The sequence below is a fragment of the Saccopteryx leptura genome, chromosome 6, assembly GCF_036850995.1.
Source record: "Saccopteryx leptura isolate mSacLep1 chromosome 6, mSacLep1_pri_phased_curated, whole genome shotgun sequence".
NCBI lineage: Eukaryota > Metazoa > Chordata > Mammalia > Chiroptera > Emballonuridae > Saccopteryx > Saccopteryx leptura.
In genome coordinates, this window is record NC_089508.1 from 47,577,882 (window position 1) to 47,596,938 (window position 19,057).

General features: G+C 39.2%; 1 protein-coding gene across 1 annotated transcript in view; it reads right to left on the minus strand.

Moving 5' to 3' along the window:
• Window positions 1–476: 476 nt before the first annotated feature.
• GNG2 (G protein subunit gamma 2) overlaps window positions 477–19,057 on the minus strand; it is a 116,566-nt gene continuing 97,985 nt past the window's right edge. The window contains exon 4 of the mRNA XM_066342075.1: window positions 477–3,894. Coding sequence (XP_066198172.1) covers window positions 3,766–3,894 — 129 coding nt within the window. The 3' untranslated portion in view covers window positions 477–3,765. The remainder of the gene's footprint in view (window positions 3,895–19,057) is intronic.

Genomic DNA, 19,057 nt, shown 5'->3' on the forward strand with positions numbered 1-19,057 from the left:
TAACCTTAAGGACATACAGAAACCTTTCTGGACTAAGAGTCTCTCCAAGGAGCTGCTGAATCTAAGGTTGAAGCAGTGATTTTCTCAAGTATGCTTTTAAAATCATGAACAACGAATGGAAAGCAGCACTTTCTGTGTTCTTTTTGTTTTGAAAAGAAAATATCCTCATGTGGCATACCTATAGCATGTTAGAGTATGACTTCAGCTCATCTGTCTTCATGGCCTACCTACCAGAGCCCTGGATCCTTCCCCGTCATCTGCCTCCGTGCTCTGTTTCTGAGGTGTAGAAACCAGGGAGAACGGCTTGTAAAGAGCTTCCCTTGAGTTTTTCCTTCCTGCAGCCATTCTATTTACAAAACCTTGAAGAAAAGCAATGGATTCCTGTTACCACATCAACCTCACATGTCATCATCCTCATGAAATTAACCAATGGGCGAGGTGGTCCACAGGCCTTCACAATAAAATTGCATATGAAATGAGTCTGGAAATTCCATTTATTAAAACAAATGAATGGTCCATGTGGGATGAAAATGTACACATCACATTCAGGTTTTCCTGCTTTAACATTTCTAGTATTTCCCTCTTGTTGAAAGATGTACTCCATAGATCTTTTATAGGAAAAACATGAACAACTTTTGGACTGGGAAAACATTAATGTATATATAACAATTCACCATTGCCAGGAGCAGCTAGAAGCAAATATTTAAAAAATAAGGAGAGATAGTACAAAAATTTAAGACAGCATGCTTGATTTCTCAAAATTCCATTTGTGAATGAGCCTCTGAAGAAATGGTTTTTTATCGGCACAAGTCCCAGGATAGTCAATGTTTCCTTCTTTCCTACCAGGGTACATTACTGATGTAACCTTAAGGACATACAGAAACCTTTCTGGACTAAGAGTATCTCCAAGGAGCTGCTGAATCTAAGGTTGAAGCAGTGACTTTCTCAAGTATGCTTTTAAAATCATGAACAACGAATGGAAACCAGCACTTTCTGTGTTCTTTTTGTTTTGAAAAGAAAATATCTCTTTTTCTTTTCAAACAATCTCTTTCAAATATTATTAGCAAGTTAGCCTCAGATCAAAGTACTTATTTACAACCTTTGATTTAAATAAAATAGCATTTAGTTTAAAAATGAAAGAAAAATAAAACTGGAGTTAATATTGGAAATGATGCCAGATTATTTTTTACCTAAAGATGAGTTATTATTAATGTTTAACTAATTCTATGGCAGATTTCATTACTATCCAATACATTATACACAAAAATTAGGGCCTTTAATAATTAAACTAAGTTTCCCATTAAGATAAAATTATGCTGGTGAAAATGATTGTTAAATTTCTAAAAGAATTAAAGCTCTTTGGAGGCATAAGTAATCAAAAAAAGTTTTTCTCCTCCTTTAATTAGTAAAAATACCAATAAGCCAAAAACTTATATAAAGACTCTGGTATTATAATTCTACACTGTAGGACATAAAATTATGAAAAAGCCAAAACTTTTTCCTTAAACTTAATTTCAGATGGGTTGTATATTTACTACCTTCACATGAAATTTGGAACTTCCTTCACTTTTAATTACTTCTTAAAGTTTTGATTCCATTTTCATTGCTCAAAACATCTAGATTTACATACAAATGTAAAGAGTCCTTCTGAGAAAAATAAATGGTATAGATGATGAAAATCATCAGGGTCTAATAATGATGCCTTCATCACCACCAGAGAATGCTTATTTGTTTTTATGTGACCACATATTCAATTCCTATTTTGGCTCATTTTAAAAAAGGATATGGTTTCAGCTGATTACACAGTATTACTAAGCTAATGGTACAACACTGTAGTTTAAAACATCCTCTGCCAGAGTTTTCCCCTTTAAATCTTCATTTGTGTCCTACAGACTGTGACAAAATCCCAAAGTTTGAACAGAAGTATCTGGCTATAGAAGGGCATTCATACCTTTCACAAATATTTCAGTATTCTCTTCACTCCACGTCAGGAGTAGGCTTTAATTGGATGTATTAATTCTTCTACCAGCATGCCCATAAAAGGAAACTAAGTCTGTTTCAAAATCTGTCCTTGGCATAGTAAATCTTTTTATCTTCTCTTTTTTTTTAACCTTCTCTTTTCCTCCTTCTCTATCCTTTCTTTCTTTTTTTTTCTTTTCTTTTTAAATGGGGGTAAAGAAAGAAAGGAGAATAAAACTATTTGGAAATGCTCTTTTGGAATTTTGCAGCAAATGAGAAAATGTAAGAGAATCTCTCTTTAGCCTGGAGAAGCCTCTGGAACCTCCCATTAACGATGGAGGGTAGAGCTGCCGTGAACAATCACTTCCAATGTCACCTCTTGGGAAGAGAGGGCTTTAGCTGCAGAGTAGTTGTCAGTAAAGACTGAGAGACTCTAAGAAATTAGATGGAGAACAAAAACAAAGAAAAGATTCTAGAGGAAAAAAAAATAGGTGAGTGCCACCCAAAGGCCACCTCACTGGAAAAAAGAGCCAGACCTGCTCTGGTGAATGAAGATGTGGGGGCCACACCTGCCCCCTTCTACCTGGCGGGCAAACAGTTGGGATTCTGAGAATGGGTTTTCTCTGGTGCCATGGGTTCATTTCTCCTGATACTTGGAAAGGGGGGGAGCACATTTTTTTTAAGAGCACAGAAAGAGTTCTTTTAGTCTAGAATTTTTGTGATTCAGGGAAACAATGAATTTTCCCTCATTCTGTGACAAAAGCACCTCCCAACTCATGGTGAATCCTGACCTGTCCTGGTTGGTGATACCTGTGATGCCCTGGGTCCCAGATAAAACCCAAGCACTTTGGATTCTAAAAATCATGTTGAAGAGCTGTTTACACCACTGATAACTAAGGAGGTATTTGAGGCGTGGCTAAGGCGCTGAAGTCATCCCAATCTCCAAGATAACTGAGTTTTTTTCCTTCCCAGCTTCTTTTCTCTCTCATTTCTTTTCCAAACTTCGAAGTAAAACAACAGAACTTCTGAATGGATGTAACACAGGGATATTTTCATGCAGTATTATTCAAAAATCATCACAAATATATGAAAGCACCAGTCACAACACATGATTTACTTTTACTTGCAGAATCAAAGCTATCATGTACAAATGTTAGGAAGAGTGATAGGAGAATCCAGACAGCTAGCATTGCTTTTGTTATCACCATGAAGATAAACCATGGGGAATATCTCCCTACGCATTGTGGGCTCTCATCCTTGAAATTTGGTGTGCACAGATGAGTCCAGCCTTATCTCTGCACTACTCTAATGGGGAGGGGCTAGAGGGCGGGTCAAGGAGAAAGATAAACAAAAAGGCACAAAGACTAGACATCAATGCCATTAAACTGAACCTCGGTTACACTGGACAACTCAGCTGATCAAAGGGTAGTCTAAAGGCAATAGTCATTCCAAGAAGGTCATATATATCTTAGCTCAGTACAGCTGTCTGAATTTTTATTTATTTTTTAAATATGAAGCAGAAACAGAAGGTTTGGGGAGGGACAGCTGAAATGACACAAGTTTTATCTTTACACAGTCTCCTCCTCCAGGCAGTTCTGCAGGTAGCAGAGCTCTTAACTCGGGGTGTGGGTTGGCGTTCATTGTCATAAAGGGGACCAGTTCTTTAAACATGCATAGCCTGGAGTTTCCAGGATAGTTTCTCCTCCCTCTATTTAAATGCTGTGGACGAGAAAGGTGCCCACTTTGCTAAAAACTCTACATCAGTGTCCCAGGAGCCTCAGGGCTCTTTAGGTTCCTCGTGGAGACTTAAAGGATGGCACAGAAAAACTTCTTCTCCCTAAATGGGTTCTCTGAAGCTGGAACAGGAGTCAGAAGGGGATCTTCCTTGGCGTGAGCTTCACAGTAGGCCATCAAGTCTGCAGCTGCCTTGGATACCTGGAAAGGAAGACAACCATCAAAACTTTAGTTGAGGCATTGATGTAGGTGCAGTCAGTCAAGGCCCAGCCTTCAGTGCTCAACTTCCCTCAAGAATTTGGGTTCAAATCCTAACCCCACCACTTACTAGTGCAAATGAAGCAAGATACTCACCCTCCATAAGCCTCTTTTTCCTCATCTGCAAAAAAAGGGAGTTGATGATCTTGACCTCACAGAATTATTGCAAGCAGGCCCAGGACTAGGGTGAGATGGAAAAGGTGCTTAGGGCACAAAATTGAAGTTCATGATCATGGTCAGGGTCACGCAAGTATTAACTTGGCATTCGTACAGCCCTGAGAGTGGGTTATCCAATTTATTGGCATTTGACTGTTTATAATATTCTCTTATGATCCTTTTTATGTGGCATTTGTGTGGTATCAGTTGTAATGCCTCTTCTTTCATTGCTGATTTTACTTATTTGAGTCATTGTTTTTCTCTATTAGTCTAGCTAAAGGTTTGTCAACTTTGTTCATCTTTTCAAAAAACCAGCTCTTTGTTTTGTTGATCTATTTTTATTGTTTCTTTGGGTTCTATTTCATTTATTTCTTCTGTGATCTTTGCTATTTCCTTTCTTTTGCTAATTTTGTGTTTACTCTTTTGTTTTTTAAAGTTTCTTGAAGTATAAAGTTAGGATATTTTAAATCTTTTTATGTCTTAATGAGGGCATTTATCACTGTACACTTTCCTCTTAAAACTGCTTTTGCTGCATCCCATAAGTTCTGGTGTGTTGTTTCCATTCTTTTGTTTGTTTCAAGATATTTTTTTGATTTTCCTTTATTATTTCTTCTTGATCCACAGGCTGGTTATTCAGGAGTGTGTTGTTTAATTTCCACATACCTGGGAATTTTCCAGTTTTCCTCCTGTTATTGATTTCTAGTTTCATACCAACATGTTTGGAAAAGATTCTTGGTATTATTTCAGTCTTCTTAAATTTGCTAAGACTTTGTTTTGTGACCTATTATTTAACCTATCCTGGAGGACGTTCTGTGTGCACTTGAGAAGAATGTGTATTCTGCTGCTGTTGGATAAATATAATGTGTGTGTGTGTGTGTGTGTGTGTGTGTGTGTGTGTGTGTATGGTTTATTTTTTTCTAATTCTAAAGTATAGTTAAGATCAAGTCCAACATTTCCTCTAATTTTCTATCTAGATGATCTACCCATAGTTAAAAGTGGGATACTGAAGTCACAAATTATTATGTATTGCTGTCTTTTTCTCCCTTCAGTTAATATTTGCTTAATATATGTAGATGCTCTAATATTAGGTACATACACATTTATGATTGTTATATCTTTTTGATGAATTGACCCCTTTTTCATTCTATAATGACATTTTTGTCTCTTGTTATAGTGTTCCACTTTAATAGGCGTTATATTGCTTATGAAAATATTTTTTTGTGTTTCTATTTTGCTCCAGACATTGACTTAAGTTTTCTCTTTTGATCTACACAATAATCCTGAGGTAGAAAGTGTTATCTTCTTTTTAAAAATGTAAAATTAAGGGTCGGCATATTGCTTAAGTTGTTCAATGTCACATAGCAAAGTACACAGCAGAAAAAGAACTTGGACTCTGTGTTCTGCCATTAAGCCACATACAAACCACTCAAATGCTAGGCTAGTTCTAATGGTTGATTTAAATTCTTTGTGCATCTTTACAAAATGCTACTATGACAGAATGAAAGAAAATATCCTGTACTTGTCTTAGCTCCTCTAGCTGAAAGCATAGCACTGACTTTCAGAATCTTGATTACTTTTCTTCATGCCTTTTCTTGTTCGAGCCAAAGTCATTATTACAACAAACAGGAGCTTAGCTGTAAGCAGCAGAGACTGGACAGCAGTAATATTTAAAACTCACTTACTAAGAAGAGATCCATTATTACTCATTTGCAATGCTCACATACAAATATATGGAAGAAATTCTCCAAATCTTGTCATGAAATATAAAGTGCTATTCTGGGAAAAATTAATAGCTTAGAATTGCTCATCTCTTATATTTGAACACTGAATTCTGAATGATTTTCTTCTCAAAATATGTTACATGTCTTACCTTGTTTCTTCAATTAGATTATAATCAACTATGGGTGAGAATCCAAAACAATTTTAGAGTCCTAGCAGTAATTAGAGCAATTGATAATATTTATCTACCTTTGTTATGTATCAGAACTGTGCTAACCACTTTACATCCAGTATCTCAATCCTACAACAACATTATGGGTTACAAGCTATTATTATCCTCATCTTTAATATGTGAAGTTAAGGCTTCTTTAGTTAAAGTTTGCTGTAGCTTTCACAGTTCATGAATGGCCACGTCATGGGTCTTGATGTTCCTGACTTAATCTTTATAAAGCTCTTCCTTTTTAACTCATAACTGCCACCTTTGTTCTTTACCTTACAATGAGTCACAGCAATAGTCTGCCTGGAAAATCTTGCTTTCTGACTATTCCTTTTAACATTTATGCACAGCTTTTTTTTTTTTTTTTTTTTTCTGAAGCTGGAAACGGGGAGAGACAGTCAGACAGACTCCCGCATGCGCCCCACCGGATCCACCCGGCACGCCCACCAGGGGGCGATGCTCTGCCCATCTGGGGCGTCACTCTGTCGCAACCAGAGCCACTCTAGCGCCTGGGGCAGAGGCCAAGGAGCCATCCCCAGTGCCCGGGCCATCTTTGCTCCAATGGAGCCTTGGCTGCAGGAGGGGAAGAGAGAGACAGAGAGGAAGGAGGGGAGGTGGAGAAGCAAATGGGTGCTTCTCCTGTGTGTCCTGGCCGGGAATCGAACCCGGGTCCCCCGCACGCCAGACCGATGCTCTACCGCTGAGCCAACCGGCCAGGGCCTGTGCACAGCTTTTTAATGTTTTTTTATTTTCTATCCCTAGGCCTGGCTTTTCCATGAAGATTTCCTCCATAGCTCTAGTTAATCACTCCCTTTCTGTCCTGTTGATTCTTCTTCCAAAAACATCTGAATTTTATCCTCTATTGTCATCTCTATTACTACTATCCAAATTTAAGCCTCTACCTTTTTATCCATGATTACTAAAATAACCCCTTAAGTTAAAATTCCCAAGAGATCTGCTATAGGCAGAATATATATCCCCAAAATTGTATGTTAAAATCTTAATCACCAATGTGATAGTATTCAGAGGTGGAGTATTTGGGAGGTAATTAGGCCAGGAAGGCAGAGCCCCCATAAATAGGATTAGTGCCCTTATAAAAGAGACCCCAAAGAGCTCCGTTGCCCCTTCCACCATGTAAAGTTATAATGAGAACACAGCCTTCTCTAACCAGGAAGCAGGCCCTCATCAAACACCAAATCTGCCAACACTTTTATCTGGGACTTCTAGCTTCCTGAACAATGAGAAGTAAATTTCTACTGTTTGTAAGCCACATGGTCTATGGTATTCTATTATAGCAGCTCAGATGGACTAATAGGGTGTCTATGAATAGAATTCAGGGGATGGTCTATAAGCTCCAATGATTAAAAAAATTGCATCTTTATTTTCACTAACTTCAATGGAAAATTAGCATTTCTTTCCATTATAGATCCAGACGACACACTACAATAGCATTAGCATTTTCTGTGACTTAGTCACCAATAGAAATCAGATATTTCCCTCATATTATGGTCATTGCAAACATCTCAACATTTCATTTCTGTTCTCCCACTTTATAAGTATAGACTGACCACTGGATCTTATATAACTGTAAAGGAGTATGCATATAACTGTATCACAAAATACTTTTCCAAAAAATATTTTGATGAACTCTATTTCAATATAGTTTCCTCTGTAATTTAAAAAATTAGTCTGAGAAGAGGACCATATTCTTCAACAAGCAGCTAAACAGGTTTAGAGCACAGAACATGTTTAAGAATTTTGGTTTTAAATGACTTTTCTGCTTTTATAACTGTGCCAGTAGTAATATTCTCCATATGTAGCTAGAAAGATAGCTTAAAAATATAAATTGGCTCCTATCACTATTTTAAACTTTCAGTGGCTTCCCATTGTACTTTGTGGAAAACCAAAACACCATAGGACAACCAGTGGGGTCTGCCTACCCTGGGCCTGCCCATTGCTCCAATTTTATGTCCTGGTTTTCTTTCCTCCACAAACAGGTCTCCTCTAGTTTTGCAAAATTTCCAAGTTCTTTTCTGCTTCAGATTTTCACATATTCAATTCCCTGAAACATTCTTCTCTCCATCATCTCAATAGGCTCGCTCTTTCTCTTCCTTCAGGAGTCAGCTGAAATATTGCCTCTGTGAAGAGTCATTACTGAACACTTTATCCAACAATGACTTTCTGCATTATTCTCTCTCAGAGTACCCCATTCTTTTCATTCATAAAAAAACACATCACAATATATAATTATGATCATTGCTTTTCCCTTTAAGCGCTATGCTCTACGAAGGCAGGAACCATGTTTGCCTTATTCACCACTGTATAATTGGCACCTGGCATGTAGTAGACACTCAAATACTTGCTGAAAGAATTCTCAACCAGTTAGAAGGTGACGGAAGACAATTTAACTTTGGGTGATGGGAATGCAGCATAATCAAATGTCAAAATAACCTGGAGATGTTCTCTCTGAACATATGTACCCTAACTTATCAATGTCACCCCATTAAAATTAATAATAAAAAAAAGAATTCTCAAGCATAATCTTCTTCAACAAATGTTTCATAAATTGATATTTACTGAGTACCTAACATGCCAGACACACTTCTGGGCGCTTGGCATTGGGGAACATAATTCACAAAGATTTCTGTCCTTGTGGAACTTACATGGAATTGTAGCCTTCCAATTCTGATCCTGATGGATCACAAAGACAGTTAAACCTTCTTTCTTTAACTTAAAATTTTGACAAAATATATGAAGAAATGGCTTTTAAATGTTATATAAAAGGCAGAAAAGACAACAGTCCCCGAAAGAATAGAGACAAGATACTCCCTACAAGAGTCCTAGCTTACAGCCATAAAAGGTTTCCAGGCCACAGCACAGGTAGGGAGTACTCAGAGTTCAGAAATGTCCCTCACTTGAAGTGAAAGTAACAGAGAAAGAAAGATCTGGGTGTGAGTGTGTGTGTGTGTGTAGAGGGGGTGAGGGGTACGGAGAGCATTCACTCTCTGGAAGCTGTCAGAGGATTCCTTTGAGTCATTAGCAGAATACTGATAAGCACACCTATGGGAGAAAATTGCTTGAAGCTGTACAAAGAGTTTTAGAAAGGATTCAGTATAAACAATTCCTGATGAACACACAAGGCCCAAATAATTTGTGTCTCCATTGGTCAGAGTAGGAAAGCCTCACAACAAATGGGGGATTGAGCAGAGTACTAAGAAGGGTATTGCTTCAGTAGTGCTGCCAAATAGGCCTAGGTTACATATGGTTGTGAACTCACCTATCAAAGTTTAAAAGTAAGCCTTGACTAAATCAAAATGTATCCAAGTAACTTAGCTGCACACCAGAAAAAAATAAAATATTTAAAGAAATATTACATTCAAAAGAATGTAAAAAATTTTAGCATACTTCAAGATAAAATTCACAATTTCTAGAATAAAAAATGGCATGAAATAAGTAGGAAAAAAAATCTCTCCCATAATGCAGAGAATAATTAATTCAAAGAAAAAGACTCAGAATTGGCACAGTGGTAAAATTAGTAGATAAAGATAATATTAAAATAGCTATTGTAATTATTGTACATGTAATAAAAAAGATGGAAATAACATAAAAAGATATAGACAATATTAAAAAGGCACAAATTAAAATCTCTGGAGATGAATAAATACACTAGATAAAATTAATAGCAGAGTAAATATTGCAGAAGAAAAGCTTAGTAAACTTGAAAGCAGCAACAAGGAACTCTCCAAAATGAAGCAGAGGGAAACAGACTGAAAAGAAATAAACAGCACACATTAAGCAAGGACCCAATATAAGCACAGTTAAAGTCTCTGAAGGAGAGGACAGAGTTAGTGGGTAGAGGGGAGGGAAAAATATTTGAAGATATAGTGGTGGGAAAATTTTCAAATTTCACAAAAACTGCAAAGCCACATTCTCAAGTGACTTAACAAACCCCAAATGAAGAAACATGAGTCAAACCACTCCAAAAGCACAGCATAATCAAATTGCTTACATGGTACCTGATTGGGAAAATAGAGAACAGAAAATAAAACACAGTAAATTGCTGTAGATAATGTTAGACGGTACTAAGTTTTATAAGAAAATAAAAAAATAAAGTAGGGTAAGAGAAATTAGAGTGTGTGTCTTTGGGGATGATGGTGAGGAGCAGGCTGCAATACTTAGGCATAATTAAGAAGGTAACCAATCTTTAGGTAAAAATATACAGAATGAAGTGTTCAGTAGGAAATGGGGAGCCACTGACATATGGTAAGGGAGCACACTGAATGCTGTGTTGAGAGGAGAACTCTACGGAAGTCAAGGGTAGAAGCACAGATGACCTTGGGCACTATTGCCAATCCAAGCGAGGGGGGACAATGGTTCAGAATACAGTAACAGCAGCAGAGGTGGTAAGAAGTTGTATAATTATGAATAAACAGCATTTCAATGTAGAATCACCAGAATTTTCTGATGGATTAGAGGTAGAGTGTAAATAAAAAAGAAAAATGAACAATAATTCTAAGTGTTCAGACTGAGTAAATAGAAAGAGGAAGTTGGTATCATTTCAATCAGACAAGGCAGCAGGCAGAGGTTTTTGTAGGGAAGATCAAGAATACAGTTTTAGATAGCTTTAAACTGAAACATCTATTAATGACTGAGATATACAATGCTGCTTATTAGTAATGTTATGCAATGACAAATGCTCTACCAGTTTTACTATATTAATGCCACCATTTTTAATCTGAATTTAATCACAAAATAATTAGACAAACCCAAGTTGAGTTCCAATTCACAAAATAAATGGCCTGTAATCTTCAAAATGGTCAAGGTCATACAAGTCAAGGAAGTCTAAGAACTAATAATGCAACACGTGATTCAAACTGGGCCCTTTTGTTAGAAGAAATATTACTGGGGTGATTTGCAATACTTATGTGGGGTCTGAGGTTTAGTGGGTTATAATGTATCAATGGCAATTCCCTAACTCTGATGAATGTATTATGATTAGAAGAGAATGTTTTTACTTGTAGAAAACACACACTTAAGTATTCAGAGGTAATAGAGCATCCGTTGACAACTTATTCTCAAAGGGTTCAGGGGAAAACAAAATTCTTTCCACTGTACTTGCAACTCTTCTGTAACTTTGACATTATTTCCAGAGTAAAAATATGTTTTCAAAAGAAAGGGAAAAGAGAAATTAGAGACAGTGAATACAGACAACATCCTCAAGAAGTTATGCTATACAGCAAAGCCAACAAATGAGGCAGTTGCTGGGAGAGAAAGTAGGAGATTCAAGAGGAAAAATGTAAATTGTATTTTATTTTATTTATTTACTTTTTTCTGAAGTTGGAAATAGGGAGGCAGTCAGACAGACTCCCGCATGCGCCTGACCGGGATCCACCCAGCATGCCCACCAGGGGGCGATGCTCTGCCCATCTTGGGGCTTCGCTCTTCCGCAATCAGAGCCATCCTCAGCGCCTGGGCAAACTTTGCTCCAATGGAGTCTTGGCTGCAGGAGGGGAAGAGAGAGACAGAGAGGAAGGAGAGGGGGAGGGGTGGAGAAGCAGATGGGTGCTTCTCCTGTGTGCCCTGGCCGGGAATCGAACCCGGGACTCCCGCACGCCAGGCCGACGCTCTACCACTGAGCCAACCGGCCAGGGCCTGTAAATTGTATTTAAGATGGAGAAATACCATCATGTTTGTATGCTGATGGAAATGATGAAATAGAGAACCAAAATGACTTAGGACAGGCAGGTGGTAGGGGGTGAACTGCTGGAGCATGTATTTGATAAAGAGATGAAACTCACGGGCAAGTGAAAGAATTACTTGTGATAATGGCAAAGATCTCCCCAGATTGACAATTGCCTAAAGTCTGCTATCCAGCAGCCTCATCAAACCAGACTGGGATTAAGAAACAGGGAGTGCAGAGGAGGGCTACTCTAGACAGTCCTGATAAAGGCCACCAGACTGTGATGTTAGGCTCTTCAAAAAAAGGAACCTATTATAGGCAGACACTCTGACAGCTTGGAGAAGAAGCAATTTTCTGTGAGGATAAAAACTAGACCTAAGAATTTGAACAGCATGCTATTATAGAATATAGAGCTGTCTTCATTACATCCTGAAATTGAGACACGTCTTTTTTTTTAAAAAAAGATACCTCAAATTATGTAATTCCACTTAAGTCTACCTTTCGAGACACTTCTTAAAATTGTTGTTGCAAAATGCTTGCAAGCCATCAGGCAAAGAAGTAAGCACTGACAGGTTGTCATTGCCTGTGCATGTGGGAGGCTGCTCGTGCATTAAGAGTATCGTCATTCAATCACTCCTTCAGTTGAGCTGCTGGCGTTAATGGAGCCATCCAGGTTGACAACTTTAATTTGTTGCTTGAAAGAACTTCGAAGTTTACAATGGAATGGAGGCTTGAAAATGGGATGTTATACTGAACATCAAACATTGTCTATCACATGCCTGGCAATATATATAGTTGAAGGCAAAAGAAACCACCAAATCTCTCAGAAGAGATCACAGAATTTCCAAACTAGGAGAGATTGGTCTCATGTTTGTTTAGAAAGATATTTTACTCAGGTCAAAAGCCACTGGCTACTTCAAAGCTTGTTTTCTTTGAATCATTAACATGTAATTCAAGAAAGGAAAACTGTGCACATCTAGCTTAAACACTAGGAAATGCAGAAGAAACCTCAGGATTCTTTGCTATGTCTTAGAATGATACTGAAAGCACCGGAGGTGCGACATACTGAGAGCAAGCTCACTGATGCAGGGGACGGAGAGCAGCAAGTCCCCATGATGCCTGCATCCCCGCGTAGCCATGCCTCACTGCTGCTGGCTGCAGGTCAGCCTAATGGATCTTTCCACTGCTGATGTTTTCAGTTCCAATTTGGAGGATGAGGAGAATCGGGCTGGAGTTGCGATCTACAGTCTCCAGAAGGTGAGAGCCCAGCAGCAAGGAGTACTGACTATGTCCCTGGTAGGTCTGCGATTTTGGGACATAGGGGTGAATGCCATCATGCTCTCTGGAGCAAAGATGAGAATACTGACTGCCATTGCCATGTGCTCTTCTTTGGGACAGTGTAAGACCTGCCAGGACAGCAGGAATGAGGGGGTGGCTGAGGCCCCATGTGCGTGGACTGATTCCTGGACTATGACCAGAGTGAGCACTGGCTTCTTTGCTGGATGGACTTATGGATTTTGAACAATGTGAAATACCCTGATAGGGGTGGGGGTCAGCTTTGCTGGAGGCCCTCCCCCTGCCCCGGGAAGCTTTTCCCATGGCTAGAAAGAAGTCCGAGGACATTTTGCGCTTTTGGCAAAGTGCTCAGGGACTGGTGAAGTGTATCTTTGTAATTGTTGAAATTGTATAATTTGTCATATTGTTGTAATTTGTGTAATGTGCCTAATTTCCTTGTGCAGGAATAACTGTGTTTTAGATTGTAAGCAAGCAAAAGGGGTGGAATGTGTGTCAAATAAGTTTGCAAATATGATGTATGTGTTTGCTCACTTATATATAGAGTTTGCATTGGGTTTGGGGGACAGGCTGGAAGCAGGCAGGATCCTTAGAGCCTAAGGCTTAGTTTTAAAACTAAGCTTTTCCCCACAACCTTGACTGTTGCATGGTGGGGGGGGGGGGTGCACTCTCATGAGGAATCCCATTATGCTTCAGATAAGTGACTTTGTATCAGAGGCTTCCTTATTTGTATTTTGGATTAAAGGTTTGAATTTCTACACTATAAAGGAGAGCAGAGAAAGGCCATGTGGAGGAGAGGAGAAGCAGCCAAGATGGTAGAGTGCTGAAGGAGAGGCCAGTTTGTGCAGAGAGAAGGAAATGGGGAACAGAGGTAAATAAGACTAGTGAGGTAGAAACCTTTGATTCTAGGAAACTCAGATGATTCAGTGGCTTTGGGAGCCCTGAATGGAATGGAAAGTGTTTTTCCACTGTATGTATTTCTTGCCCGCTGGGTGCAAGCTAGGATTAAAGGTAATGGCCCACCAGTTTTTGGCTCTGTTGTTTCATTACCGTCTATTTGAATCAAATGTGAACCTGCACAGGCCAGGCAGCTGTGATGGTGGCCGTGGCTACTGGCTTTACACCTACTCTATGCAGCCCTGAATTATTCTAGTGGTCACATGAAAGATAAGGCCACACCCTGCTTAAGGGACCCTCAGCAGCTACAGGGCCAGCGCCTGTTCCTTGTGGCCTCAGCCACATAAACTCTGCTGGATGTACCTAAAACCACTGCTGTCAGAAATGATGACTTAAAGAAATCATTATTCTGCAAGGGAGATGTTGAGGGGAATATGGGGGTGGGGGGGGGAATGCATTCAGGGAGATAGTAGAATCTATATAAGCACAATAAATTAAATTAAATTTTAAAAAAAAGGAAATCATTATTCCAACCAGTGATAGGTAAAATGGCTACTCAGCCACCATCTTTCTTAAGAACAATGCAGGCCTGAAGGAGGAAGAAGGGCTTGTTTACTCAGTAATCTGGCTCAGACATCCTTGCAACTGGATGCTGATAAGAGATGATTGAATTAGGGAGCAGACAGTTATGAGAAACTCTGGTGCCACTCCCAACCACAAATAGAAGAAGCAATCTTGCAGCTGCCTTTGCCCAAAGCCCTTTGATGAATCCATATAAAGTCCACCCCATCCCTCCTTCAGGGCTGACACCCTTTGCTGGTCTCAGCCCACCTACATCCAGGTGTTTTTAAAATAAAATTTCCTTTTGGAACACACTAGCCTCATGTTTTTTGTTCAGCCTGCGGTTTCTGCCTTTCAACCAGAAAAACCCAGGCTAGGGTCTTCAGAGAGAAGCCCCTTCCTGCTGACAGAATGGTGAATGGAAAGCAGGTAGAAAAGCTTCAATGCTCAGAAGCCCTGAAGGGACCCCTAATGGCAGATAACCAAGTTCTATGCCAGCTAGCTGATGACTGTGTCAACACAGCCATAGTTTTATTCAACAGCTACGCTAAAAATAATCTGACACTTCACCATAGCATCCCTGCCTGGCTCTGATGTGCAGAACAAACACTGAAATGCAGGCTGTTGCAGTATTTCCAACAATTTAAGGTCTGTTGACGTCAAGAGGGATTCAGATATTCGGATGAGAAGATCACCTAGGAAGGCAATTCATTGGTGCTCAGTTGATTAGGTTGATGTTTTGTCTGTCTTTTAATAGTAATGTATTTGGTCTCTTTAGAAGTAGTATGCAAAGGGAATTAGGGTGTGCTGTTGGCTTCTTTTGATGATATTTGGTAATTATGATCCTTGGATATCTTATTGGCATTATTGATAGGTCTTGTTCATACTTTGTGTAACCCGTACTAGACAAGAAGATTTTTGAGGACAAGAATCATGTCTCCATCTTTACCCATATCTGTATCTCTAGTACTGAATGAGGCCTGGCAATTTAAAAATCTCTCAGTAAAGTATTTATTAGATAAATGAATAAATGAACAAGTGAAGAAAGAGCAAAAATCCAACTTTAAGAGAAGAGCCTGGGGAAGCTTCTTTAAGGATGTAATGGTTGGTCTGAGTCTTCAAGGAACTGTAACTTCAATGGAGTTTACTGGTGAAACAGAGAAGTAGAGAGGAGGAGATGGAATGTTACACGCATTTGAAATTCTCATTAAGGGAATTAAGTGGTTCAGTTTAACATGTGGGCAAAAAGAAGGAGATAAAGCTGAAAGATGAGCAGGGTCCAGAAGGACTTTGCATACTCTGCTAAAGATTTTTTTTTTTGTATTTTTCTGAAGTTGGAAATGGGGAGGCAGTCAGACAGACTCCTGCATGCGCCCAACCGGGATCCACCCAGCATGCCCACCAGGGGGCGATGCTCTGCCCATCTGGGGTGTTGCTCTGTTGCAACCAGAGTCATTCTAGCGCCTGAAGCAGAGGCCATAGAATCATCCTCAGTGCCTGGGCCAACTTTGCTCCAATAGAGCCTTGGCTGCAGGAGGGGAAGAGAGAGACAGAGAGGAAGGAGAGGGGGAGAGGTGGAGAAGCAGATGGGTGCTTCTCCTCTGTGCCCTGGCCGGAAATTGAACCCAGGACTCCTGCACGCCAGGCTGATGCTCTACCACTGAGCCAACTGGCCAGGGCCTAAAGAATTTTATAATGTGATACACCACATAAACAAATGAAGAATAAAATTTATATGATCATATCTATAGATGCAGAAAGCACATTTGATATAACCCAACATCTATTTATGATAAAATCTCTCAGCAAAGTGGGGATGAGGGAACATACCTCAACATAACAAAGGTCATATATAGCAAACCCACAGCTAATATCATACTTAGCAGTGAAAAACGGAAAGTTTTTTCTTTAAGATCAGGAATAAGACAAGGGTGTCCACTTTCACCACTTTTATTCAACATAGTAACAGAAATCCTGATCATAGCAATCAGACAAGAAAAAGAAAGCATCAGAATTGGGAAGGAAGAAATAAAACTGTCATTATTTGGCAGATAACATGACACTATATAGAGAGAATCTTATAGATGCCACCCCAGAACTATTAGATCTAATAAATCACTTTGGTAAAGTATCAAGATATAAAATTAATATTCAGAAATTGATTGCATTTTATATACTAATAACAAATAATCAGAAAAGAGAAATTAAGAAAACAATTCTATTTAGAATTTCATCAAAAGGAATAAAATACTTAGGAATAAATTTAACCAATGAGGTAAAAGACCTATACTTCAAAAACTACAAGACATTAAAAAAGGTGAAAGGGATTATTAAGAAGCACAAATCAAAAGATTCAAAAATAGTCATTGGGATGTAAAGTACAACATAGGGAATAGAGTCAATACTACTGTAATAACTATCTATGATACCAGGTGGAATTTTAGGGGTATAAATGTCTAATCATCATGTTGAACACCTGAAACTAATATAATATTGTATGTCAACTGTAATTAAAAAAATTTTTTAAAGAGTTTTAATTTTATTTTACAAATGATAACAATCACAAAAATATTTTCTGAAGGACAGGAACATAATGAAATTCCTTATAGAAATTATTCTTTGGTAGCAACATGGAGGGTAATTGAAATGGAATTTCAGAGATCTTCTAACAGCCCCATGCAGGAATGATAATGGTCTGACCTATGGCTGAAAAGGTCCGTATCCATCTTCTTCCTCCCACTGCCAGATTATCATCACCAACAACAGTGCCAAAGCCTCCTTCAGGAGCCAGGTCTGGGATGCTGAGTACTAACAGAAAATGCTGAACATAACAGTCTTTACAAACACTTCCACTTAGGTGGGCCACCCCAAAAGGCAAAGTGGATTTTTCCAGAAGGTCTATGAGCAGAAACCCCTACCCACTTGCAGAAGAAGAAGAAGAGAAGGAGGAGGAGGAAGAGGCAGACAAGGGCTGAAAAACTCTTTCTGATGCCACGATCCTTGGGCCATCTCACTTCTCTCAGTAATTACTGTGCCCACCTGTCACATTTTACTTTTTCAGCAAGGAAGTATAAACAAAGAGAAGAAGGGAAAAGAGAAGAAGAAGGTGGCAAAGGAGCAAGGCAGAGGTGAAGACACTTTATTTATCTCATTTGTGAATAAAGAAGATGAATGACAGTTGTTACAGGAAGAGTAGAAGCTGTTTACATCTTATGGCCCATTAGCAGGGATCAGATTTTACAAAAAAGAAACAGGATAGATAAAATAATGACCATGGATATTTGCTCAGCTTAATTATGAGGGAAGACCAGCTCTCCCTTCACTCTCTGGCACATATCTGATGGGATTTAAAAGGAGCTAACTCCTTCCCCTAGGCACAAGTTTCTCAACCTCACTTATATATTGACATTAATAACTAAAAACAAATACTTATGCTTGAATCATACCCAAAGAGATTCTAATTTAATTTTAATTGGTCTAAGATATGGTCTTGGAATTGGTCCTCTTATAGAATTCCTCCAGTGATCTGAATGCACAGATGGGTTCAGAACCAATGCTCTAGACCAGCGGTCAGCAAAGTTTTCTGCAAAAGGTTGGAGAGTATATATATTATGCTTTGTGGGCCATGTGGTCTCTGTTGCAACTTCTCAACTCTGCTGTTGTAGTGTGAAAGTAACCATAGACAATATGTAAATGAATCGGTGCAGCTGTGTTCTTAGAAAATTTTATTTATAAAAACAGGCAGTAGGTTGAATCTGGCTCATGAGCCATAATTTATCAACGCTTCCTCTGAAAGCACACTCCAAAGGGGGCTAAATTGTCCAGGTTGCTAAGTCAGATATGGAGAAGATAGGGAAAAATATTCTAGTTTATTAAAAGGCATTTGGAAGAATGTTCTAGTTTTATTTTATTAAAATAACATACATTTCTGAGTTCCATTTCATAAAATGCTTGGGCCTTCTGAGGAAGTGAAGTTTCGGTAGTTGAAAAAATTCACTTTACCAACCCTGCAGCAGCTCTCTCTGTTAATGATACTGTGTAGGTCAACTTTACATTTAAAATCTGACAACAAAGAGTTTAGATTTAAACTCTTGGTTTGATATGAGTTAGGCCCAATTAAGGCACAGCTGTCAGGTTAGATTTGGGGAGTGAAAAAAAGAAGGGAAAAAATAGACTATTAACTTTTATTAAACCTCTATGCTGGTCGGCTTCTTAGGGAGACCCTGTGTGATTTTTGTGTTTTAATTTTTTTTTTTTCTTTTTCTTTTTCTTTCTGAAGCTGGAAACGGGGAGAGACAGTCAGACAGACTCCCGCATGCACCCGACCGGGATCCACCCGGCACGCCCACCAGGGGTGAAGCTCTGCCCACCAGGGGGCGATGCTCTGCCCCTCCGGGGCGTTGCTCTGCCGAGACCAGAGCCACTCTAGTGCCTGGGGCAGAGGCCAAGGAGCCATCCCCAGCGCCCGGGCCATCTTTGCTCCAATGGAACCTTGGCTGTGGGAGGGGAAGAGAGAGACAGAGAGGAAGGAGGGGGTGGGGGTGGAGAAGCAAATGGGCGCTTCTCCTATGTGCCCTGGCCGG